At 41.1% G+C, this 27,826-nt stretch overlaps 1 protein-coding gene across 4 annotated transcripts in view; it reads right to left on the bottom strand.

Annotated features, from left to right (window-relative positions):
- Nucleotides 1-7,791: 7,791 nt before the first annotated feature.
- WDR37 (WD repeat domain 37) overlaps nt 7,792-27,826 on the bottom strand; it is a 46,839-nt gene continuing 26,804 nt past the window's right edge. For 3 of the 4 annotated variants that reach the window (XM_029077684.2, XM_029077682.2, XM_029077683.2), the window contains exons 9-14: nt 27,391-27,467; nt 24,568-24,808; nt 23,741-23,882; nt 14,732-14,866; nt 14,059-14,173; nt 7,792-12,377 (exon numbers count right to left, since the gene is read on the bottom strand). In XM_029077684.2, coding sequence (XP_028933517.1) covers nt 12,246-12,377; nt 14,059-14,173; nt 14,732-14,866; nt 23,741-23,882; nt 24,568-24,808; nt 27,391-27,467 — 842 coding nt within the window. In that variant the 3' untranslated portion in view covers nt 7,792-12,245. The remainder of the gene's footprint in view (nt 12,378-14,058; nt 14,174-14,731; nt 14,867-23,740; nt 23,883-24,567; nt 24,809-27,390; nt 27,468-27,826) is intronic. The other variant, XM_001509535.5, reaches the window with a different exon arrangement.

The following is a 27,826-nucleotide window of genomic DNA, read 5'->3' as shown; positions in this document are numbered from 1 at the left end:
CATTTTAATGAGCCACAATGGAGCAGGGAAGGCGGCGGTGCGGGAAGTAACGATTTTCCTCCCCAAGCAGACGCCCACCGGCTTTATCCTTGTACTCTCTACAATGCTTCAAAAGAGCATTCAATAAGTTCTATAGCACTCTAAGTTCACCCAAAGAACTTCAGCAGTGTGAGAGTTACCGTTCTTGACAGTCCGACACATACGCTACATGACCACAACGGGCTACACCTTCCACATGACGTATAAGATACAATCCCAACTCTCAGAGAACTTACAGCTTAGAAACACGAAACAGACAAAACATCCTTGCGCCAGCAAACTATATACCATTCTGCTTGGCACATAGTAGGCGCTTAACAAACACTGTCATCAACATCATTCATTCATTCAATCGCATTTATTGAGTGTTTACTGTGTGCAAAGCACTGCAAAATCCACGCTCCCCCTGCAGCTTCAGATATAGCTGAATTGTACTTTCCAAGTGCTTAGTACAGTCCTCCGCACACACTAAGCGCTCAACAAATACGACTGAATGAATGATGAACTGCTCCAACTGGATCAGAAATGGAGACAAAGAGAAGCCAAAAATCCCAGTGACCTTACCGACAGGTCACTCCCATGGTGCCTGGGCAGGGATCAGTGATGTACCTCACGGTGTCACTAGCTGGTGGGCAGAGCTAGGTGGTGAAATGCCCTGCCATCCTGTTCCTCTTCCCTAGAAAAGCGTGACAAATACCCAGATGCCGTCAGTGATAGGCCAAAGCTCTCCCTCGCCAACTCGCTCTTCCAAGAAAGCTCTGGGAGGCCTAATTTGACCTAGGGGAAAGGTCACGGGTCTGCGAGTCAAGAGATCCGGGTTCTAATCCCGGCTGGGCAACTCACTCGAACTCTTTGGGTCTCAGTTTCCTCGTCTATAAAGTAGGGATAAAATACCTCTCAGACTGTAAGCCCCGTATGGGACAGTGACTCTGTCCAATCTCATTACTGTGCCCCCACACACACACCCAGTGATGCTTAGCGTAGCGTTTGGTACAAAAGTGTTTTATAAATATCATAATTATTACTCCAAGGAACTTGCAGAGTGGAGGAAAATGAGCAAGATGCACCCCATACGCTAAACTGGAGTTGCAGCTGGCAAGTATTGTTATTCTAATTGCACAAATGGAGGAAATGAGTCCTTCAGGAATCCCACAAGGACCTCACTGCAAGTAAACGGCAGCAGTGAGCGAATAGGACGCACCAAACCAGATCCTGTCCCGCCCCTCGGCCCACCAACTTTATAGCTCCCTTAAAACTCTGATTCTTCCCAAGCTATTTTTCATGTTGGGTGCATTGAGCATGAATAATGCATGTGAAGGAAAGAGCAGGAATAGAACCCAAGCACTGCAGATGCTCACTTAGAGAGATACCATCTGGTGTTTCCAGTTTGGTGGGTTTTATTGATTTGGGGAAATGGATTTGGTCTCATCGCTTTGTGAGGTTGAGAAGCTGGCCCGGGATTTGTGATGATGCAAAATATACATCACCAAAAGGAGTTATTTTGTGGCTGACCCCAGTCAAGATATCACATGGTAACTCTTCTCTGTTTCTAGGCCATGGTAAAAAGGTATAGTTTGAGGAAAAGAGCCATATACTCCAAATTTTTAAATATACCGTGCTTTACTCTACCAATATAGAAATGGCTTTATAAAGCTAACTGGGGCTTTCACCTCCAAATCCTCAAATTCTTGAGGTTTCCCATGACCCCCTTACCCAGCTCACACTCTCTTTACCCTTCTTTCACTTAAATCCTCAAATCCTCTTTCTCCTCTGAACAGTATATGAAACAAAGTAAGCACTTTGTTTACCATTTTAAAAACATACATACACACATAACCTTTTCTTCCCTACTTGAATATTTTCCCACCCTGAAGTGTTTAAAATGAAACTTTCAGGACTCGTCCTTTAACTTATTACTGACCCTCTGGAATTTACACAAAGTACTTCATGAAACATATATTATTTATCTGTTGTAGGTACTCTACCTTTTAGGTCTAGAGAGTGAATTGACTGATCATCTAGAGACTCGTGAGTTTGGGATCTACCACCGACACCACACTGGACTTGAAGAAAGGTACCTTCGGCATCACTTACGTGCGATAATTAAACTTCAAGTTACCATCTGGAAGGTGGTCGGTCCAATGGCATCTCAGCTCTGAGCCTCACATCGTATTCTGACTGGGAAGGACCTGAGATTGAGTGATATGACACACTAATAGCTGCCCTGTGGTGAACTGAAATGGGACAATTGTAAACGGACTGGAGAGTACAGCAAATAATGCAAAAGTTCAGGGAGACAGAGTAACCCCAGAGGGTTGGGAGGCAGCAGCAGAGGACAAACACCCTGGCGTGCAGCAATTAGAAATGAAGTGTTATTCTTAGAATGGAAATCTTAACAAGACTGTGGTACGGTCTCAAAATGCAGCATGGACTACTGGCAAGAAAAAACCACGGGCCTGAGAGTCAGAGGGTCTGGGTTCTAATCTCGGCTCTGCCACTTGCCTGCTGTGTGACCTTGGGCAACTTTTCTCTGCCCGATTCCTCATCTGTAAAAGGGAGTTGGATTTAATTCCCATTAAAATGTGAGCCCCGAGAGGGACAGGGACTGCGCTCAACCGAAATTGTCTTTACCCCCACACTTAGAACAGTGCTTGACAGTAAGCACTTAACAACCATAATTCTTCTTACTATTATTATACCAAGAGGAAGAAATGAAAAAGATGCCAGGCACTGTGAGCAATTAATGTATCAGTGCAGTAGGGGACAATCTTTACAGGTACACAAGGGGAAAGAGATTGAGGTCACAAGCCTGGAAGTGCGCTCTTAGCACACTCATCCCCAGGGAAAATTTCACCATCATTTGCATGTTTTTCAATCGCCAAGGACAGCACTCATTTGAAAGTTCACGGTCTCACATTCAGATGCCTTTCCACATCTGTATTCTGTCCTGCCCCAGATCAGAAACGTCACGGAGTACAAGATTGTTTGTTAATACAATAGCCAGCCGAGTTTCAAAACAAACTGAGTAACTGAAGCTGAGGTTACTTTGCAGAACTAAATGGCCAGCTAACCAAACAAATGGAGTCTGGGAGGAGTCTGTCCAATTCAAGTCAATATTCTGATTTCTCACATGCCTGCTGACATTTCTTTCATACTCTATATTTCCTTCCTTGGCTATGCACAATACCAGTCAATCAATCAATCAATGGTACTTATTCAGTGATTACTGTGTACAGAGCACCAAGGGGCTTGGGAAAGTATAATATAATACAATTGGAAGACACAATCCTGACTCACAAGGAATTTATAGTGTACCAGAAACTCAAGCTCAAATGAAGCCAATCCCAGAGCAGTTTAGCCAATTTGGGGGTCACCCAGCCACTCTCACTCATTCAGTCGTGTTTATTGAGTGCTTACTGTTTGCACAGCACTGTACTAAGCGCTTGGGAGAGTAAAATACACAACAAACACATTTGCTGCCTGCAACAAGCTCACAGGCTAGAGCTCTCCACCTCTACCCTTCCAACCTCCAACCTACTTAAGGGTGACAGCAACGAACAAAGGTTTGAAGGAAGCGATCTGGAGGGGGAGGAATAGGGTATGCCCAACAGGTCCTAGTGAATTAATAAATGACTGACGCTGTGATATCGCCAGACTCCCAGATTTCCTCTTCAGATCACCCTGATGAGAAACTGCTCGTTACCTCCCCCATATCTTCTTCCTTCCAGCTTCCACTCCCTCCAGACCACTCTTTCAGGGCTCCATACAGTTCCTTAATACAGATAAGCATCACTCGTCAGGTGTAAGTCAAGGTAGTGGAAGATGATATAAATTCAGTCCAATCAAAACAGTCAAGGTGGCGTAGCCGCTATAAAGAAGATGCCGTAACCAGTGAGCCTTTATCTGAGGATCGGTGGGGCTGCAAGGCTACAGCGTGACTGGCAATTCCTTCCACATCATATGTAAGTGAAGATTGTGTTTGCTGCAGTGAAGTGGACAATATTCACAATGTCTGCTCCCATTTTTGTTTATGTCTCTTCATTGTCATGCTCCCTGGAAAATTAAGCAGCTTTTCAATCCCAGGTCCTGAGTCTCTCTCAAGACCAGGCCTAAAATTAGTTTTGCTGGGTCTGCCCAGAAACTGGGTCACTATTTAGTGAAAGGAACATCTTAAAAGTTTCCAGCTGCTTTTGACAGCACTGGGAAGACAAGGAATGAGAAATGACCAAGAAACTCTGGCAATGATGAAGATTGGTGGAAACTTGCCTGACTGAAAACTTCCAAATGATGACAAGAGAACATTCATTTCATGAGCAAATGGAGTTACCAGTGACAGATTTGGGAAGAAAATCCCAGAATAGTCAGGGGTTAGACACCAAAGGAAAAGTTTCCTCTGTGGATTGAATTCAATACCATTTTGCTGAATTCCATTCAACTAAAATTACTGACCTACCCAAATTCAACATCATTCATTCATTCAATCGTATTTATTGAGCGCTTAATGTTTGCAGAGCACTGTATTAAGCGCTTGGAAAGTACAAACACCAAGGCAGATAAGAAACTAAGGACTTCCACCACCACCTTGGATAAGGTTTTATGGGTTCCACTAGCTAGATGGTTGGCCTAGCTAAATTTATGGATGTAGTACAATCAAGACTTAATTAGTAACACAAAGAGAGAAATTTCAGCACAGAATATCAAAGGAGAGATTTACATGGTAACTATTTACAGCTCCTGAAGATTTAAGAGATCACCCCTGAGAAGCAGCATGGCTTAGAGGAAAGAGCACAGGCTTGGGAGTCAGAGGTCATGGGTCCTAATCCCCACTCCACCACTTGTCAGCAGTGTGACACTGGACAAGCCACTTGACTTTTCTGTGCCTCACTTACCTCACCTGTAAAATGGGGATTAAGATTGTGAGCCCCACGTGGGATGACCTGATTGCCTTGTATCTACTCCAGCGCTTAGAACAGTGGCTGGCACATAAAAAGTGCTTAACAAATACCATCATTATTGCTAAGTCAGCCTAATCAAAAAGTCATGCTATTTAGGGGAAACAGAGACACCCAGTTTAGGCTAAAATTACCCACAAACTAACCCCACGAGCAGATTAACCCAATCTAACCTTCCTTTCCATCACATCTTTAGTGAGAACAGACACATGCGATGGTTCTGGCTATGTCTCTCAGTACAAGAGTCAAGCCTGCTGCTCCACATTCAGCACCTCCCACCCTTCAACCTCTGCCCCAGAGCTCAATTCCACCCCCACGGTGGAAGGTAGGGCTTTTGGCCCTCTTGGACAAAACCCACTCCCTTCCAGAATAATTCAAATGACCCTAGGAGAGAGAGGTGGAGGTCTGACTTGAACCTATCTGGTAGACCGCTTAAATATCAGCAGAATTCCAAGAAAGCACAGAGACCCTGACCATTTTGACACTCAAATAAAAAAAACCTTATAATTCTGCCTCTATCACACACTGAGCTAATCAGAGACACAAGGTTGGGAAAGTGTGCTGACCCAGAAGCTGAAGCTGACGTGAAGAATGGGCCAAAAAAAAAAAAAAGCAGGTCCAACAGCACCTGGGCTCGCGATAAAGACTCCGAAAAGGGCTTGCTTTATCCTGAAACCACGCAAAGTCAATTCTTTACACATCACAACCTGAGCTGAGGAAGTACAGCCACATTTACCTGAATTTCCAGGAACCTTCTTTTCTCATGCGAGATAACCCACAAAGGAAAATCTACAAGGGAAAATATATGGTTACTAGAATCAATGCATACATTATAAAGTATCAACTGGGAACCTCTTGCTTCCATACCCTAGTCTTAGCTCTAAAAACCAAAACCTGCAATTATGATAGTTTTAATCATAAGCAAGCAATGACTCCAAAGTGCGACCTAGTTTTTATAAACTACAGCAAAAGGAAGTGTCCTATATACCGCATTTCTGAAGACAGAGGAGGCAATATAACCATTATGAAGTCTACGGCATCACCACCTTCTCTTTTAGTTTTGAAGTTTGTCCAAATCAATTTCCTTATTCCCAAAATCCAGTGTTCCATCCATCTGAACAGAATGTCTTGCCTCTGGGGGACTTCCCATGTTGCTTGGGGAGTTGTGCTCAAAAGGCAGATGCAGGAGTTGCCTTTCCAGGCAACTTCAAATGTTTTGGCTGCACCCCAAGTATTACATGTTGCTTGGGAAAAGGAAAACTCTTAAGAGAGAGATCCCACATCATCATGGCAGGAAATAAAGCCATGCTCTCTCAGTAGTGTTTTTCCCCAAGGTGAAGGAGGGCGTTACCTTAGAGGACCAGATAGTTTTGTCCTGTAGCTTGTCTTCGGGCTCCAACTACAACAGGGGAGGGCAACTATCTAGGCCAGAGGGCCACTTAGATGATTCTGAAGCGAGTGGAGGGCCGCACACAGGTCAGGGAGAGAGACAGGACTCGAAAGGTGTTGGCAGTTGCTCGTCTATCCAAGACAGGTCCTGGCTCCAAACCAGCAGTCGGCAGCCATGGCTTTCTATTTCGTGACATGGGGATAATGAATGCATTCACGGTGGGTTCAGCCTGGGCAAACACATCTGGTACCATGAAGAGACTGACTGGCCAAATCTGATCCATAATTTGTCCGCTCCAAATCTAGAGCCAACCAGGGGCCATGCTGGTAATACCTCCTTTCTGGCACCATCTAGGGGCCATTTCCAAAGTCTAGGCCGCTTTTTGAGCTTTGAAGACTCTGTGGGGTCACCTGCAGCCCCACAATTTACCCAGCCCATCCTGCCTGGGTACCCGCAACAAAGGTGCCAGCTGAGTTAGGTCACTAGCGTTTCTAGTGGGGAACTGATTGGATGTAGATAAAGAGCGGGTGGTGAATCACTTGTTCAATCTCACTTAAGACCAAACCAAAATCCTCTTCAATTGAGCAAGAACAAAAAGAAGCTTAGTGGAGGGCTAACTTTGACCGCCTCTACCCCCACCAAAAAAAAAAAGTAAATAAAGTATGTATCAGCTTTGCTGCACAGGGATCAAATCTGCTATCTCAAATCGAGGTGAAGAACCACTGGGGTCCACCATGCACCAGATCTGGTTCTCCATCTGGGCCCCAACTTCACCACTGAAGTCCAGGCCTATACTAAAGGAGTGGGGGCTTGCGGGTCCCAGAAATCATCCTAAGCCAGTGGCCCCAGTTTTCCCAGGTGAACGCTCCTGCACCCACAGGAAGCAGCCAAAGTATAGCATCCCATCAAGTGAACATCTCCCCCTGAATGGTATTTTTCTTTCCTATTCCCTCCTACACACAAGGGGGTGTGTTTATAACATCTGAAAACAGGAAAAAAATATTTGGATACCAATGAAGAAAAAAGCAGATGGATGAAAAATTATGAAATTGCAAACTCAACACGAATCAATGAAACTCCTTTTTGAGTTTCAATATTTTCCTGTAATCTCTGCTTTTCTTTCCATCAAATATGTAAACTGTCTAAAAACTTCTATAACTCAAACTCGGCATTACTTTTCCTTTAACTATCCTTTGAGGGGGAGGACGTCAATTTATTCTGTTTTCGCAACCAACATTGAGAATCTGCAAGTTAGCTTCTTCCCAAAAAGGAAAAAAAAAAAGTAACATTGTGATTTAGTCTCTGATTTGAATGCTCCACTTACTTTCTTTGGATAAGTTCCAAAAGCTGATGCAAGAATACAATACCTCTGCTGCAAACGTGCAAGTGACTTCCTGGACCTTCAGGTACTCTGTTGCTTTTGGTGATTTATTTCCAATATTATTTTATCACAGTTGGAGTTCACTACAATCATATCTGTTCCATAACTGCATAATGAAAAGTAACATTTGTATATGACAAAGTTACTGGAACCAGTGAAAATAATTTTTTTATAACAGCTAAATGACAATGTCTGTAAATTAGTATTAGTAAATTCTGGCAGGCTCTAGAAAAAATATGAATCTACTACTTGACTCCATTTTGGAGTGAAAAGTTCTATTGGACCATCAAATCTCTCCCATGAGAATTTAGTAGCTGTTCAACTAATACAGAAAGTCAAAGTAACTAAAGTTATCTCCTGTAAAACATATTTTCAACACCTCATGCCTAGGCAGGCCAAACATACAACTCTAGTTCCACCCAAAGTACAGGATTGAATTTAAACTCTTTAAGCATACAAGGAAAATTAAGATGCTCCACAAACAACTTTTAAAAGTTTTAAAAATCATCAGAAAAGAATTAACTTGGAGAAGAAATTGTGCGTAGGACATTTAAAGTAAGAACAAATGAAAACACATGTCTCAAGTCCATTAAATCAATCAATTAATCAATCATATTTATTGAGCGCTTACTGTGTGCAGAGCATTGTACTAAAAGCTTGGAATTTAAATGAAAATTGAAACTGTACAGCATGGAAGCCGTGCTTTACTGATTCTTCATGCTAACATGTTCTAGCTATGTAAGGTATGTAAAAATGGGAATTGAATAATAGTCACAAACTATCTACAGAGCAGGTGGGTGACATACCACCTTCTCAAAGGTAAACTCTCAGGGTGCTCACTTCTAAGGGCTTCAAGACTTAATATTAAACATATTGTTTCTAAAAGAAAGCGACGTCTAGAGAGAATCACTACTTCCAGAAGTTTCTCTAATAACAAGAAACACGACCTGTGGATAAAGATATAATAAGGAAAAATACAACCTCAGCCACTCACCCATCTTGATGTACATTCCTGATTAGTAAACGGTGGCCAGTTTTTCTTTTCCATTTTGAAAACTTATTTCAGGCAAGGTCATTTGAAAATAAAACACTTTCTCTAATTTTTTTCTGACTCTCCAAGAACTTCTACACAAACAAATGCATGTAGTCTAATCTTGAGGTTGAATTTCTGAGATCAAACTAAGGTAGCTACACATTAGTCATTGTTCTGAGCAATCCCAGCAGAATGGGAAGGATTGGAAATTTATGTTTTACTACTAAATTAAAATCCTTTAAATTGGAAGTGATGATTTTCATTCAGAATGTCCACATTTCAGCAGCAAATCTGACCTTATGGTCTTTCCAAAACTTCTTGTATCTAGCTGGATGCCTCCCCAAAGCAGCAGTGTTGTAAACAAATATACCAGCAATCACATAAGAGATCTTTAAAGAATATACAATTTCCAAAGAAGCACTTATGGAACATGGATGCTTTAATGCACTTTCTTATTGCAATGAAGACACTGAACATCTAAAAATAACAGCACAGTATAAGTAAATAAAAACAAGTGGTTCCACATAACACTTACAAATGCATATTTCTTTGCAAAAGAAATGTGTTTTCACAGATTTAGGCAACAAATGTTCTACACCAGATTCTTCAGAAAATATGTACAGATTTTGAATCTGTGAAAACTGATGTGCACTGGTTTAGAAAAGAGCCCATTGCTTTGCCCAACAATGCACCTTCTGTGAAGTTCTACACCAATATATATTTTCATTAACAGCAACTTTCTCCTCCATTACTTGAAATGCTGGACACATTTGCAGTCACTACAAAACCATTCCTTCTTCAAACACTATTTTCTAATTATATTCCCAAGTGGCCAGAAAGAGGACTCTTCCTTTAGCCATAACGAATTCATTATCCAATCCCTATATGACTCGCTATCGATACACTTACGGCCACAAATGGCTGATGTATAAAAATCAAGATACAATAGTTAACCGAGTATTAGCCAGCTCCTGAGAACTTTGCTCTAGCACCGTGGGGTGTTTTCCATCCCAAGGAAAATGAGTGGAGAGACTCATTTTTGGTGTCAGAGTTGGTCCCTCTAGTACAAGATAGAAAGGTAGGCAACCAGTGGCAGTGGTGGGAACGAACCCGTGTAGACCTCAACGATCTCCAGGACACACATATCCAAAAAAATGCTCGGCAAGCTTACTTTGCCAGGCTGAAAAGTGGTTTCTTAAGACCAACTCTGTTGTTCGAGTAGTTTTCAAAACCACTCAAGTCATGACAGATTTCAAGATACCTGGGTTTCAGAATTAAATTTTAAAAAGACCAAACTGAAAATATTTCTTCGTGTAGCCTCGTCTTCAAGAGCAATTTTACGATCGTACGATTGGGCTTCCAAGGAATGGGAGGGGGAGAAGATGAGGAGAGGAAACTCTGATGAGACATTTCAATGCCAAACTTCCACGGGGTTGAAATACAAGAGTAAAAATTGGCCACACTGATTCATTCCTATGCAGAATAGACATCAGCAGCTGGCACTTGGAATTCTTAATTATCTTCTGTGGTGGCTACTTTGAAATTCTAGTTCTACAGAGACAATGTATTTCAATTAATTTAAAATGATCAAATTTAAAAACGCACCAAACCTCTCGGCTCCAAAACCTCAACCGTCTGCAATTCGTTCACAGATCACTGCCTCGCCCGTCAAGAACTTCGGCTCTGCATAAACAAAAATATTCTTTTGCAATTTACATTTGAACTCGTTTATTCTTGGGCCTCTTCTCGCCTTCGGTGCTTCAGTACATAAGACGGTCAGTCGGCCTCTCGGAATCACTTCTAACTGCTCTAGAATAAAACTCCACACACTGAGCTTTTGTTTTTTACGACCAGAGTAGGTTTTATATAACCAGAGCAGGTCTCAAGAGATCAACGCTTTGGAATCCCTCATTACCCTCCAGAAATAGCCTTATTTCAGGAGAGCCAGGTATTCTGGACTACTTTGAACCTTCGACTCATTTAGGGTGGTATCGTCCCTTGCCGGCTACCACCACACTTCCGAAATCACCTATAACCGAGGGGGAATCACAAATAACAGAAAAATGGCCACAAGCTTGAAGATGCAAAAATGGGAGCGGGAACATACCAAAACTTGTATGAGGTTGAAAAGCAATAGGCCCAGACTTCAGCACGATAATCTGATCACCAACAAACCCTGGGTTAAAACATCACCGACTCAGTGACGGGAGAGGTTCTGAAACAGATCGGGCCTCAGCAATCACGGCCAAGAAGAAAAACACCTCTCTCCCACAGGAGTAAGACCATTCACTGTGGAACTGCCCTAGATGGACCAGCTGTTAACTATCTAACTTGGGAGATACATTTACCTTGCCTGTCTTCTTGACTTCTGATTTCAATGCAGTACTGCAGTGACAGAACAAAAGTGCTTTAACTAGGCTACAATGAGGCCCCCAAATTTTCTGACTGGTGGTCATTTTTGAGGTAGTACTCATTTACATGCATTGCTGGCTCTCAGATACCATCAGGGAAAGGAACTCATTGAGAAAGATGCAAATGAGAGGTGTGGAAAATGAAACAAAAGTTCATTTTCAAGTTGATCACCTAAAAAGTAGCAAGTCCTTTTTATAAAGGTCAAGTCACATTCACTGGAAAAGTCTACTTTCATAAGCTGTTTATAACCACAGCTATAAACTAAAGTGCTTTAAATCTGCAGTGACTAGAAATCATATTTTGAAATTTTGCTAGGGTGAGACCTTAGGAGACTGAAATGTATTTTACACAAAAAGGGCAGAAAACATTGTCTTGCTCTTCCCAAGAGGAAATGTACAGAAACCTTCTGGATGGTGTAACATTAAATACACACTACAAGTTGCTTATCTCAGATCCATGTTGGCTACGCAGAACTAGAATTTAAATTCGAGTTGAAGTTGCATTTACACTGCAGCGCTGTCTAGCAAAACTCAGAGAAGCAAACAAAATGTTTACTTACTGTCCTACTACTAGTGAAAGTCACGCTCCAACTCGAGGTCAGCCCTGCAATCTTTTTTAATACAAGGTAGATATGTATAATGATTCTGGAAAATGCAACAGACTATATTTTTTCACAACAAGTATATGGATTTCACATTTAAATCACAAAAATGTAATGCCCTCCTGTTCATGTGGCAAATGCTGAATAACTTACGGTGAGCATTTTACATGCTCTGGGGAGAGTGACCTTCATTTTTACTGACCAGTGGACGTTAAGATAAAAAAGGCCATTCACAAGACAGAAATAAAAGGGAAAAATGGTCACACATTTTCTGTACAATTCATGCAAACTGTGTACAACATGAAAACAACAACATTTACAAAGCACTCTTTTTAGGATCAGACTCTCACTGTAATGGCAGATCAGTATGCAGAAAATTCTGCCCGAGTTTAAAGTCCATGGTAAAATGAATGGAAAAAAAAAAACCCTCAACCATCTTATTTTTCTTGTAACAACGCAGGGATGTTGATGTTCCAGCCAATGGCTTGACGATCAAACCCGCAAGTAAAGAGATTGCATATAGGATGGTCTTCACTCCAAGCTGAGCAGCACACCATTCTTCTATGGCCCTGTTAACAGCCAAACAAATGAATAATGGGATCAATACATCAATGGTATTTATGGGGCACTTTCTGTGTGCAGGGCACTGCACTAAGCACTCGGGAGAGTGCAACAGAGTAAACAGTCACAATCCCTGCCCTCATTGAGTTTACAATCTAGTGTGATAGATCAAAGCTAACAAAGAAGGTTAAAGACATTCAGAAGCCTGAATATAAATAGCCTGATCTGGGTAATCGCATTATGATTTCTTCCAGCTTTTTGATACTGACATAATTATAATAGATGACAATATAATGAAGGGGGGGGGGAGAGCATCTGGGAAGCTGAGAATGGGAAAGAGGTGAAGGGGAGATAAAAACCCACAACAAATATAAAATGGCCAAGATAAGAATAATGTTTTCCTATTGTGAAAAAGTGAGGACGAAATGACACATTTAAGAGGCAGAAAGGAGTGCTGAACAGTATCAGAGCTCCTGGATGACACCTACTGTTGAGTACAAAAAGAATAAACAGGCATTTACTCAACAACATAATAAGCACATAACAGCAAAACCTCACGTTATCCAAAAATCATGTTCACTCAACAACCGTTTCAGTGGGAAATAAGGGTTGAGGGGGAAAGGGGTTTCTAAACAGTTGAAAGAGTACATGACTTTTCTCACAGGTGAAATTTAAGACTGATTACTGAGTTTGAACTATCATATTTCTCTGACACTTGTAAGTGGTCATCATGAAACAATCTGCAGTGCTCCAAACCAGTGTCTACAAACTATTTTAATATATTTGCCATTTTAAATAGTTGGACTAGCCCATGCAAGATTAACGAAGGCCTGACAACAGGGTTTACACAGGATCCTGACACGCTGCATGGCAGAGCCCCATGCAGTTATAATGAATTCACACCCAGGTCACAGCCCCCTCACGGTAACTAGGTTCTCCTATCCTTCCATTTGGAATAATGAAGACATATGTTTGAGCAGAAATGACTACTAAATAATCAATGAATGACAATATTTTCTTTAAAAAATAATGAGGTGGGAAATCAGGAAGGTTGTATGTGAATTTCATAAATTAAAATTATAATTGTCAAGCTTCAATTAAGAGTAAAATTATATAGTTTAATAACATAAATTTTCAAATTTACCACCTCTCAGATGTCTACTCATTTTAAAGTCAGGATATCAGATGGAAAATTCATGAATACCTAGGGCAAAGCAGAATCGTATGTAGGGATAGCGTAAACTGAAGCAGAATGTAGCTGGATAGTTCTTTACAACTTTGATTGTTTTGGGGGGTTTTTTGGATAAAATTACAACTTTGGGAGATGAAGGAAATGTGGTAGTAAAAAGCACATTCAAACAAGATACTGTGACGTGGCTAGACATATAGCTGAAAGAACTGCAGAGGATGAGGTTAACAGCACAAATTTGGAGAAAGAGAGATGACTGGGATGAGGCAAGTGACATTTTTCTGTCCAGCCTAATTTCATTCCTTCACTAATGAGCTGAATGAGAGACAAACAATTCATCAAATTCACAAATGAAATTACCAGACAGTTAAGAGTAGGTTGATATAGAGTATCAAAAGTCCTGTGTTCCACCTCTGCTCCATAAAATCCCAAATTCATCTCTATCCCTTCCCCAGAGTATAAGTGCTGCTCCTCACTTATGGCTAGAATAATTCAGTTACCTGTCGGTTACTGCGAGGGAGCCGGGCTAATCGCACTCCTGACATGTCGAACAACCTGACCTGCCGGTTGTCATGTGGAAGAGCAATGATTCTTTGGCCAACACATACATTAATCCTGCAGAGATGAGACAAAAGTGGGTTATGTTCAGAACAGTGAACCTGACAAATAGCATTTGACAATTTGCACATCTGAGTCATGGGAAAGGAAATATTTCCTATAATTTAATTATGCATATTCAATATTACTCATATTTCACAGAAAAATTTACTTCCTATGAGATTGCCTGAAACACCTAAATACAGGAATTTTAGTATTTAGTAATAAAATTATTAGTCTTCAGTTACTGGATATGTTTGGAAACTCAGATACGCACCCCAAAATGACTAGCAACAATTTGTGGAAAAGGCCTTGTGCCACTGAATTTCTATTTCAGAGCCAATGGACTGAGATTTTCGCAAGATGCCAGCTATTCTTCTAATTGTACATTAAACACCTCTGGCAGCTGCACTAACTCTTCCAGCCCACCAAGCTTCATATTCATTTAACTCCTGCTTCAAGGTATAATAGTAAGGTGACAACTCTAGCTTAATGTGTTTTAACTTAAACCCTTTTTGATTGTAAGACACAGTATGCTGCCTATTCTTTGGTCTCCAAAATAAAAAATAGTTTTACCTGTTTATGGCGGAATCTGTACGAATAGTTGCTATAGGAGATCTCATATTTTTCAAATCCCAGACTTTTACAGTGCGGTCATCACTGCCAGAAACAACATTATCTCCCACAGTAAACACAGCAGAGGTAACGGTGCTAAAAAGAAAGCAAACAGCATTCAGAAATTTCAAAAAAAAAAAAAAAAAAAAGTAGATTGGTTGTTTTTTGTTGTTTGTTTTTATTGTGATCTTCCTACCCAAGACCACTATAAAAATACTGACACTTTCTGAACACATCAGTGTTACTTCGAGGAATTTCTAAGTGCAAGTGCTCCTGATGAAGTCATTCCCGCTCTCTATTAATTAGTTCATGGAAAAGCTCTTTCCCTGCAGAACAATCTTTTAAATTTTCTAGGTTCTTGCTCTGCAACATCTCCAAAATCCACCCATTCCTCTCCAAACCGTCAAAGAGATGGTCGAAGCACTTGTCATATCCCAATTTGATCACTCCCGACCCCTAGCCTCTTCACTCTCCAGTCCCTACTGCACTCTACTGACTGGATCATTTTTCCAAAACATCATTCTATGCACAACTCCCCCAGTTCAAAAATCCTCCAAGGGTTGTTCATTCCTTTCCGCATCAAGCAGGAGCTCCTGACTGTTGGCATTTAATTCATATATTTAAACTCTGTTGGCATCTCCTATACCTAATATTTCTTTCTCTTTTTTTCTTCTCTCTCTCTCTCTCTCTCTTCCTTCCCTCCCTCCCCTCTTCGCCCCCTCCTTTTAGGACAAGGATAATTTCTACTAATTCCACTCTACTCCCCGCAGCACTTCGTACAATGCTCTGCATAAGTGCTCAGCAAATACTACTGATGGATTGATTGGAAAATCCTCAAGGCTCTACACAATCTCATCTAAGCTCTCAGCTAAACCCTCCCTAGCAGTGTTTTAGGATATTCGACCACTACACAGTACCAAGAGAAAGTCACAGTGGATTTGAGAGTTGGAAGGAAGTGTGATTTGCAAATACTGTCATATTTTAAATTTGAATACATATTTGGAAAGTAGGGGGAAAACGCAACCTCACATAAAACTATCGTTTTTCCAAAACCACTCATTAAATCTCTTCTTGCTCTATGTCTAATACTTTTTTGAGTAACTGAATTTTGGCAGAGTATCGTATAACTACATGTCAAAAGCAAATTATATATTAGATAAGGATATATAGAGGGATTGTATTCTTGGAGGGCCACTATGCCCATTGTGGGCGGGGAATGTGTCTGTCATACTGTTACACTGTACTCTCCCAAGCGCTTAGTACAGTGCTCTGCACACAGTAAGCACTCAATAAATACGATTGATTAACTTACCCTGTCGCCAGACACATGTTATTGGAAGAGAGTTCCCTAATTCTGCCACTCTTCAAAACTGCATAGTAAAAAGGAATGTAATAGCAAAAATGAGTGTATTATTCCACAATAATATACACAATAATTTTTTGGAGGGAAAAGTGGCAAGAACAGCTTCTACTAAGATTACGGTCTCCACAAATGTGTTATGAATTTGAAGTTAATGCCTGGACCATTTTCTAATGCTTCCGGCACAGATGCATAATTCTGTAGTTCGACCTGTTTCCACTTATACGACACGCTAACCAGGTATATTTCTTCCCTGTTCCGCCATCTTCCCCACCCTCAAATCATTAATTTAAGGATGCTTCTTAGTTTCATTTCTCTGAATTTGATTTCCTGACAAACTCTAGCTGGGTTCATACACATCAATTCCTTGGAATTAAATAATTCTAATTGAAAATGTCAGTTGTTCCTGTCACTTCTGCTGTACTGTGAGAATTTGATTTCATGTTCTACTCAGACTCCTGATTGAGATTAGCACTATTCATGTCACAATGGCCTGGTTTATGCAAGCCCTCTTAATTTAAATTGACATCAAATTACGCTCTAATTAGGGCTAAACTTTACTGGATTAATGACACAAAGTTTCTTAATATAACATCAGAGGCGGCAAAGCTATTAAAAGGCGACATGATTCTAGAATTTTCCCATTTCACCAAACCCATCTGAACACCGCCCTTACTGCATCCCATCATAAGAGTACTCTGACAGAAGTGGGAGGAAAAAATCTTTTCCAAGGCAAGATTAGTTTTTTGGTAGTAACGTCTAATGTGGGACTTCTCTTTTCCAAATATGAAATATTGTAAACACAACTAGATAATCAGGTAACATTCTTCAAAAATATGAACACACCAGGAGAGTGGGTGGTTGGGGAGAACAAACCAGCAAGGTTGCAATAATAGGCCTCACTACCTTATGAAATAACAATATATTTAGAAACATCGGGGGAACTCTACCTCACTCATGTGAAACATAATATGAGCTGGATTGGTTGCTAAAACCATTCTTCAATATATGTGTTATAAGGAAAATGAACTTTCACACAAGAAGGATGAGATCACAGAGTTGGAGTGCCAGCATGGCACTCCCTTGTTAATATCACACAACACTCAGGACTTTAAATTCATCAAGTACCTTATGAACTTGATAACAAAGCTGTAGAGAAACCAATTAATCTTTAGCTCATTAATGGGCAGACAAAATAGAAACCAAATGACTTCACAGAGGCATGATTTGGCAGGTGAAGAATGTTGTTAATACTTTCAGCTGAGCTTACTCCTATGAAGACGTGACTATACTCCATTTTAAATCCTCTATGTTCCCTAGACATCCCCCCGCAAGGCCAAAAGGCAACCGCAACTGCCCTCTTCAGTATGGTATTTTTCTCTTCAGTATCACGCCAACTGGCTCGAGCAAATCAAATGTGTTCTACAGGTCAAGATGTCTTCGGGAATGACGGAATCAAATAGATTTTAAGCAATACAAACTGTCTTTGGATTTAGGTTACAACTGGTTCCTGAAAACTAAGTCTGAAGTCAAATCCGTATAAACTGGAATCTGTTTTCGGAAAGGAACAACGTTTTAAGTGGGAAGTTAAACCCACTTAAATCTGAACCAAAGTTGGATACCTATTTTTACCAATATTGCCCATGATTCTGTCCTCGATAACAGATGAGTACAACGGTCTCACTGATGTACTTATAATAGGTCAGAGGCACCCAGATTATGAAGCTGACTTTCACTTCAATCGAAGTAAAATGAATGTGTCGGCTCTCCCTGAACATCAGGAAACCTACTTTGAAGCAAAAACAGCATTGTCCCAAAATTAACCAGTTTTGCAGAGAACTGAGACACCATCCCAAAGGTTCCACAGCAACGGCATCCCGAAGGATACACTGGCCCGGACCTCTTATTCAAAACACAGAACGACAGGCAGAGTCTTCGTGCCGGGGGGTGGAAATGTGCTAGCTGTGGCTCTCCTCGTGTTGCAAAAGAATGGTTCCAGAATACAATGCCCATCCCTGCCCCTATAACCCTAACTCTTTCTGAACCTTGGAGAAAAATCTGGCCTCGCTAATGCAGACCTAGGATCAAGGTTGTCTTTTCCACCTTTTAACTTAACCCTGAGTCTGGCCTTCTTTTAAAACTCTCCTCAAGGCCAACCGGGCTCACGGTCCCCGATGGACTGAGATTTTTCACTTCCGGATTTGAAAGGAAATGTCACGATCACATTTCGACAATACAAAGTACTGAGCTGCTACTCTAAAGAAGGGAAAGTTAAAGATGTCCTGTTGATCCCTCTACGGACGCTGGTCTTCGGGTGGCCGTAGTACGTCAAACTTCAGTGAACATCCAGTAAATTAATAAAAAGAAATGTCAACAAAGGATCATCCGAGTCGGTGTTAATTGAATGCTAAAAGGCATTAGGTTTTTAATAACTCAGAAGCTTGACAGGTATTATACGATCTCAAAAGCCGGCCCCTGCCCCCCTCCCAAAAATAACTGGCAAAGAAGCAATAATCTTAAGATACCTTATACCATGGATCCCACAGGGAATTTGGTGCGCTACTACTATTCTCTGGAAAAGCTTCAGACTCTGCCAAACCCCAGTAAAACTCATTTATCTTGTCGTAGCGAGCAGCCGAGCATGTACTTCCAGCTGACAGCGTGGCACTTTCTCACCACACACCACTGCCTGATCTGGAACATTCTGCTCCCTCCGTGGGTCTCAATCAACGGAAATACTGTAATGCTAGCACTCCTCATTAGGACTAACAGCTGTCTTCCCAGTCACACAGAGACACGAAACTGTTTTGCATAACAATCTGCTGAAATTTCACACACTGGGAAAAAAAAAATCACGTGGAAAATGCTGGACCATGAAATGCTGATGCAGTATGCTTTTCTGGCACCAAATCAAAAACATTAACGCTATATTTTCCAACTCTCATTTTTAACACGACACTTCCAGGGTGTATAGTATTTTTATATGAAGGAAAGAGGCCTACTGCTCCTAGAAGGGCTAGTGTCCACTTATCTAAGTGTCGTCATAGTGATGTCAGGTGGAATCTTTAACCATTTTCTTTGGCCTTCTGTTTATCTTCCAGGTTCTCTGGGAAACTGATCTTTAGTGGGAAACTGACCTTTAAATAAAGTCTGTGAAAAATGTATTATTGTCATTTGATTACAATGGTCATTTAACTATGTGGAACAAGTAAATGCTCAGGCACACTATATGTGAATATAAAACTACAATAATAATAATAATGGTATTTGTTAAGCACTTACTATGTGCCAGGTACTATACTAAGCGCGGGGGTGAATACAAGAAATCGGGTTGGACCCAATTTCTGCCCCACATGGGGCTCACAATCTTGATCCCCATTTTACAGATGAGGTCACTGAGGCACAGAGAATTGAAGTGACTTGCCCAAGGACACACAGCCAAGAAGAGGCAGAGCCAAGATTAGAACCCTTGACCTTCTGACTCCCAGGACCACGCTCTATCCACTATGACACAATCCTTCTCAAGTAAACAAGTAAAATATCTGCCTGGCCTACAATTAATTGCATCCTGACATATGAAAAGGCAAAGCACAGGATCAAAACACCTTCCTGCAAGCCAAGTATGTGTATTTTAGATCTGGGACTCACCAAGACACTTGGATTTTCAGTAAGTGACTCCCTGGATCAGAAGAGGTCTAACCAGCATAAATTAAAGCTCTTAGCAATCGCTTTTTGTTGTGAAAAACTGGGAGAAACAGCAGGTTCAAAAGGAAGTGCCCAAGAAAATCAATTTTACAGTACCATTTTCTCCCAGTTTTTCCTTTTACATTTTTTGAATTTATCTGTTCTATCACACTGTGGAAAAACTACAAATAATTCTTGGTTTTCTATCATTTTGCTACCTTAAAACAGTCAACTTTCCTTACAACGTGAGGTAATGCATATGAATAAGCTATACACATTTCAGATCACTATTTCGCTTATAGAGCCGCTTCCTTGACGGCTTCTCAAGGTGCCAGAGAAAAGATATAGGCAATGACTCTTTATCTGGTTACTCTTGACTGCTCCTAAGCCTTACTATTTGGAGACTCTTAATCCTGGTCTTCAAATTTTACACTGAGAGGTCACATGATAGTTGTACATTCACAGAATAAAAGAGCAAAAAATCTTTGTTCCAATATTAAGGAAAACCTGAGAGTCACGTTTAGAACTGCAGCCCTGGCCCGAGGCCTTCTGAATTTTATAAACTTAGGTTGGAGCACATTTTATAGTAAAATTAACAGAAAATTTCCTCATCTTGGGATTGTTTTAAACTCTTCCCAAAATAGAGATCTATCCTAAAGATACGAGAAAAGCAATAAAATCTCTTTTAGGAGCGCATGACTCGGATGGTACTTCAGCTGAACTGCTGGCCATCCAGCGGGCAGGGACAACAGTAAAGAGAACTGATGCTGAGAATGAAAATAATGCTTGCAGGGATTAGGCACCCTTGAACAGTAAGCAACAACTTCATAATAGAAGAGATCCAACAAACAGATTATGACCCTCTCTTCTTCTTCCTTAGTAGAGTAAAAACTAGGTGGTTTAACTAAGAAGTTCAGGTTAATTACTATCGGTTATGGGCCACCAGCAAAGTATTACCGATGGTAACAAAGCAATTTCCGTAGGAATACCTTAACACACTGGAGAGGGTCACTCCACACCTTCATGCCTCCTTGGATGGGGCTCTTCTACTTCTGCTATATGCTCCTAGGCACCCAGTCCTGTAGTCTGTAAACTCCTCGTTGGTAGAGATTGCATCTACCAACTCTATGGCATTGAACTTTCCCAAGTGGCTACTACAGTACTCTGCACATAGAGCACTCGGTAAATACCACTAATTGATTGATCGATCAGTACAGTGGGTTCCCACAACAATCACTCAATAAATGTGATGGTTTTGCTTATTTTAGCAATTCTAAGTTATCAGATACATAATGAGCTAGAAAACTCCCAGTGTCTACGCTACTACCTGACTGTGATTTATGCATCTTTGAAATCGGCAGTGGAACTTTTGGGAGGCGAGGATGCTATTTAATACCCTGAAGTAGTTACAAACCAAATGATACCCTAGGAGCTAGGAAGATTTAGTCCAACTTTTGAAGGTGCCCGGTGAAAAACAAGGAGAATAAAAATGTTGAACATGCAGAATGCAGTGACTCAAGTTGAATTACCAAAAGTAGTGAGCTATTTAGACTGGGTAGAAAAAGGTCTTATCTCATTTTTATGGGTATGTGTAAATACTCAAAAACTTTGACATTTAAATACCATTTCTCATCATTTTCAGCTAAATAACTGATAACATATTGCTTGTTGTTAGACGAGCTTGTGTATGAAGGTAGACTGAAAAATGACGCCTGTGAGGGAACATGATTCAAGTTTACAAAATTGAGGGGACAGGGTGAAGACTGCTGAACACCAAATCCCACACCACCAGCAGGAGTATTCAAGCTTGAAGGGGATAAATTCAAAATTTTTTTTAAAAAGGGAACATTTTTCCACACAATGGGGTGAATTGTTCTTACAGAAATTGTGTCTTTGGAAAACAAGCACTAGGGTCTATGAATTTACCACAATTAATGGGATAACAACTTGTTAAATGATTCTATATACTACAGTCCTTAACACGAGGACAAATGGTCCACAGGGCAGCCATCACACACGTTGCCCCTCCAAAAATCCTTTGTGCTATTCAATATTGGGCCAAGCAGGCTATCCATCTGACCCAATGTAGCACTGTTTATGGTCTTGTAAAACTACCAACTAGCTTGAGCTGGCCCATTAGCTCCAATGGAATGACTTTTTTTCCGGTTCTTTTTAAAACTAGGGGCTTTGTAGCACTATGTACTGGAACTGATATTTTGAAAGGTTGCTCCGGCATGGCTCTCATTCTTAACCAAACACTGGCCCCCTCAGTTTTCCCAAAGAATACCTGAGGAAAGGGGGTATTTATTTAATGCCTAAAGAAATTCTTGATTACTAAATTCTCCCTTACCCTCTTTTTAAAATCTCCATAGATTTAGAGAGAAAACGATTTGTAACTAACTCAACTTGAAGGTTCATGATTACTTGCTCAAAAGAAAGAAAGAAAAAAACCCAAACGTCTACCTGAAGGTGGCCACGTCTGTGTGGAACAAATAGTGTTTTACAAGAAGATTATTCTCATTAAAAAAAAAATGCCTGTAACCTGTTTCTGCACAAGGCAAGCCCCACCACAGGGGCCAATCTGACTCCAAAGCACATAACCAATGCCACTCCCACACCTGTCCAGGAGGCGTCATGTCACCTGTACCTATACCTATACCTGCCTGGCTGCCAGGTAGCCTGAAATGTTATCATCCCCAGTTTGTCCGCCCTGCTTACTCCCGCTGTGAACAATCTATTGAGCTATTAACTTCCAGGGAGTGGAGCAGAGAGCCAATCTAGAACATTTAAAGTTCCCTGAAACAACAAAAGAATCTGTAGGAAAACCCATTTTTTGGTTAAGGCACCCATTTTGGAGCCCGATTTGAAAAGAAGAGATCTTATCTCATAAATGACTCATTTTTAAATAAACTTATGACACTGGTCATCTCTTTTTTCCTCTTATTTGGTCATGCCACCCATTACAGCTGTGGTCTGGGTTTAGTAAAGGGGCACATACGTAAAAATACCCCCAAGGAAGAGTGGGGAGGTAACCTTATTTACTTTAGGACTTCTAATACAGGCCTCCAGGCTGTGAAATCAGCTCAGAAGCAAAAGGAAATAGCTGCTTGTCACGAAGCCTCCCCAATTGGAACCCTGTGAAATGTCTCATTTCCTGATTTTGTAAATTTGAGGTGTTTCTGGAGGCTTACTACTGTTCACCCATAAAGTGTTAGCAAGAAACATTTCAGCAATAAGATGCTTATGGCGCCATCTGCTGAAAAGATCAACATCAAAAACACTGTAACACAAAGTACTGAGAAAGTACAGAGTTTTTCCTTCACTTAGTTTTTGATAGCTGAGCCAAAATCTTTTAACCAATCCATAACTCAAATATTTTTGCAAGGGGTGTCAGAACCCCTATTTTCTAATTTTGCAGTCTTTTTGCCAGATACAAATTCCAGCTGTGGATGTTCTGACGTTCTGAACCTCTACTGAAACAACAAACAAATGCCTCAGCAGGCTCGGTAGCTGTAAAAAATAACCCCAAGAACTCTCTGACTGGCATCACCTCATTAATCTTCACATATTCTTTACTGTGAGTATTTTATGTAGGATGACAAACAGGAGGTTCAGAATTTGAAAAAGACAAAAAGCTTGGCCGGAGTGATGCCCGTGAAAACCTTCTTTCTACGCAGAGGAATAGAGAGGCCCAGATGATGGGTAGGAGAACATAACCTTTCTGCACAACTTTGAGGCTCTGTCCCACTTCTCAGAGAGGAAAATTGAAGAACAAAACTGCTTCTAGAAATTTTCTTCACGTAGTGTCCGTATTTAGGAGGTTAATCTTCCAAAATTGTCAAAAGTAAAATAGGAGGTAACACCACCCACGCAAACACCCCCACTCTGCAATGTTTTAAGAACCTTTGAAACGGCTGGTAACTTACTCTGTGTGGCCCTGAAAGACATTCACAGAATGGATAGAAGGATCTCTGAAATCCCACAGACGGAAGGTTGTATCACGGGATGATGTCACCACAAGACGCTGGGTGGGATGTGTACAACAATGTGTTAACTCTTGGTCATGCCCTACAACCACAGATGAGAACATTTAGAATAACAAAAAGGCACGACTCTTCAACTGCATGTAAACATTTGGAATGAATCAAAAAACCATCCAGATAACATAATTAACATGGACTTAATTAGCTCAGTGGATAAAACTGGGAACGGAAGATATTCTCATTTAATGAATGCTTATCTTAAAACAATCATGGAGACTTAGTGCAATCCTAAGAAAATAAATTACTAAAAAATTACACCAAGGAAGCCACAATTTTTTTCCGACCAGAACTACTTAATTTTATCAGAAAAACAAAATCCCAATTTCCTTAAGTCTATGTTCCCGAGTGACCCAGTATGTCATACTATTAGACTCTGAGAAAGCATTTTCCCCTCCCTAACTCTTAACATATTACAGGCCAAAAATCACCTGAAGTATTTTTATCAACTCTTCTCCGATTAAGCATGACACTGAAATACTGACTGCCTAATCAGGATATCATCTACTTTAAGAAAATCTTGGATTCCTAGAACTAACTGCTTCCTAGGATGCTCATCTGAGAATCAGCGGCTGTGAAAAGGGTTTTGGTTTAAAGCATTGTATTTACATGCAAGGAATATATTCCTGAGTTGTGGGAAACACTGACTGATTTGTGAAAGCAATCTATCTTTGGACCACGAAACAATAAAATAGAAGTCCTTTATGAACTACCTGTCAGAGAATGAACGAGTTCAGACGTTTCAACATCATAGAGATTTGCCGTTCTATCCCACGAGGCTGTAACCGTCTGCTTCCCTCCAACCAACCAGTCAGCTGCTATGACCACTCCCTGATGGCTTTTGAGAGAAGTCAGCGGAACTCTGATGGTAGGACAATCACTGGAACCTTCTCCATCACCATCAGGCTCATCTTTATCTGAAAACTCTACTTCATCTTCTCCAGACATTTGCTGCTAAAAACAAGAAGAGTAAAAAGAAGTTCTCTCATGTTCATAAATTTCCAACTCCACCTTATAAGCCTTTCTTCTGTATTATTGCTCTTTCTATAAAAATCGGCTAATATTTATAATTCCACCCCCCTTACATTTTGAGCCCCTTAATGACTAGCCACAGCAACTCCCCAGGCCTCTGAATATCTGGTAACTTGAAACACAGGACCAAGGCAAATGGCTCTACTTAGATTGTTAAAATTATTTTTGTCCACCATACCACTGCTTTCAAGATTATGTTAATTTCAGATCTTGGAAACCTATGCTAATTTACATGGCTACAACTTGCACTAGAATAATAACTCCGTATCTACCAACAGTAGCTGAGAAGCAAAGTTCTAGAAAAAAATCATACTACTTCAATTTCATGGGTCAAATTACATTTTGTTTAGTTTCTTATACTCATGTCAGAAATCATACTTTCCCATTGTAGAAAAAAACAGACTAACATACTTTCAACTGGGCCAACTGGTACAACTTCCCCTGACTCCTAATATTTCAAGTTCACCTTATTTGGTATTTGAGTTATTCAGAGGTTCTGGCAACCAAGGCATTTCAGGAATACATGTGCATGTGAATGCCTAAAGTTAGTACAGGTTTTAAATATTTCTCAGTTGCTCAACCCAACTGCTCCGACAGGCTGACCTGCCCGAGTCATCTAGCAAGAGAGAAGAGGAAGGAATTAGATACAGATCGGTCAATGAATCAATGGTACTTATTGAGCATATACTGTGAGCAGAACACTGTACTAAGTGCTTGGGAGAATACAATACCACAGACTTGGTAGACATTCTCCCTGCCCACTAAAAGCTCACAGTCTAAACAGAGAAACAGACATTAAGATAAAGAAATAACAGATATGTAGAAAAGTGTTGTGGGGCTCAGGGTGGAATGAATATCAAGTGATTAAAGGGAACAGATTCAAGTGCATAAGCGACACAGAAAGGAAAGGTAGCAGGGGAAAAGAGGGCTTAATCAGGAAAGGCCTCTCGGAGACATGATTTTAATAAGGCTTTGAAGATGGGGAGAGTGGTGGACTGTAGTATATGAAGGGGGAGGGAGCTCCAGGACAGGAGGAGGATGTGGGCAAGGGGTCGGAGGCAAGATAGACAAGATGTTGGTACTGTGAGTAGGTTGGCATTAGATGATCATACTGTGCAAAATGGGGGGTAGTAGGAAATCAACGAGGTAAGGTAAGAACGAGAAAGCTGACTGAGTGCTTTAAAGCCGATGGTCAGGAGTTTCTGTTTTGATGCAGAAGTGGATGGGCAACCACGGGAAGTCCTCGAGGCCTGAGGAAACATGGACTGAAAGGTTTTGTAGAAAAATGATCCGAACAGCAAAGAGAAGTATCGACTGGGGTGGGGAGACACAGGAGGCAGGGAGGTCAGTGAGGAGGCTGATGCAGTAGTCAAAGATAGGATATTAGGGCTCGGCTCAGTGTAGTAGCAGTTTGGATGGAAAAGGGCAGATTTTATTAATAATAATAATAATATTTGTTAAGTGCTTACTACATGCCAGGCACTGTACCAAATGCTGGGCTGTGAAGGTAGAACCATCAGGATTTGGCGATAGACTGAATATATGGGTTGAATGAGAAAGATAAATCAAAGATAATGCCACGGTTATGGGCTTGAGGAAGACAGGGAGAATGGAGGTGTTGTCTAGAGTAAAGGGAAAGACAGAATGAGGACAGGGTTGGATTGGAAGATGAGGAGTTCTATTTTGGCCATGTTAAGTTTGAGCTGTCAGCAGGACATCCAGGTAGAGACATCCTGAAAGCAGGAGGAAATGCAAGACCACAGAGGAGGGAGATCGAGGGCTAGAAAGGTAGTTAATAGACATGATAGTCATGGGAGCAAATGAGTTATCCAAGGCAGTGGGTGTAAATGGAGAATAGACTGTGAGTACTCCGTGGGACAGGGATTGTGTCCAACCTGTTTAACCAGTAATTTCTGAGCACTTAGAACAGTGCTTATAACATAGTACACAGAAATAATAACTATGATGATAATGCCCAGAACTGAGTCTTGAAGGGGCCCCACTGTTAGAGGGTGGGAGGCAGAAGAGGAGCTTGCAAAAGAGACCGAAAAGGAAAGGTCAGAGAGATAGGAGGCGAATCAGGCCAGAGAAGTCAAGGTTGGATAATGCTTCCAGGAGAAGGGGTAGTCTTGAAGGCAGCTGAGCGATCAGGGAAGGTTAGGATGGAGAAGAGGCCCTTGGATTTGGCTGGACTGAAATGATTTTCACTTGCTGAAGCACAGGAAGAATATTTTCATCTTCACTGTGGTTCTACCTCTGCTGTGCTTCCTTCTCTAGGCCCACAGTGGGGTATGGAGGAGGAGGAGGAGGAGGGGAAAACCCTTTAGCCTGAAGGCATTTAGGCTGAGCTTCCTTTAGTGTCAGTCATGCCTTGCAGACGCTCTTGGACAGACCCTAGGCATGCCAGACCTTAGGGAGAAGCTAGACGACACAGTGATCTACATTAAATACCTGACTACGGTGCCCGGGGTCATTTTAAAATGTGAGCATATTTTTTTGCTTACGCTTGTGTCCGCCGTTGGCTGAGGCACGGGGAGCTGTACCATATATCTCCAGATGTGAGCTGTCTGGTCTCCAGATGCTGTAAAAGACAAATTGAATAAATATATATCTCCCAAAATATATACTACACAGAAAATGTCTTGTTCTCATGTGTCTTGGCTAACCTGCTTGACTAACTCATTTTCTAACAGATACAGTTAATGACCACTTTGGTTCGATAGACCACATTAACGTAAGTGCTGTGTCTGGGGCTTCGCAGAGCCGTTGGGAACACGAATCATTATTTAAAATGGCATTACTTCTAAAAGAAAGCCTGGATTAGAGCCGTGGTACTTACTGTAACTGGCAAATGTGGGTCTCTGCTTTGCAATGCACTGCATCCCTGACCACCTATTCACTCGCTGAAGTCTGGGCCCCCGGGGGAATATGACTGGCAGC

Source organism: Ornithorhynchus anatinus, chromosome 13 (genome assembly GCF_004115215.2).
Source record: "Ornithorhynchus anatinus isolate Pmale09 chromosome 13, mOrnAna1.pri.v4, whole genome shotgun sequence".
NCBI classification, from domain to species: Eukaryota; Metazoa; Chordata; class Mammalia; order Monotremata; family Ornithorhynchidae; genus Ornithorhynchus; species Ornithorhynchus anatinus.
The sequence above is the reverse complement of the archived record's forward strand: the minus strand, read 5'-3'. Positions and strand labels throughout refer to the sequence as shown.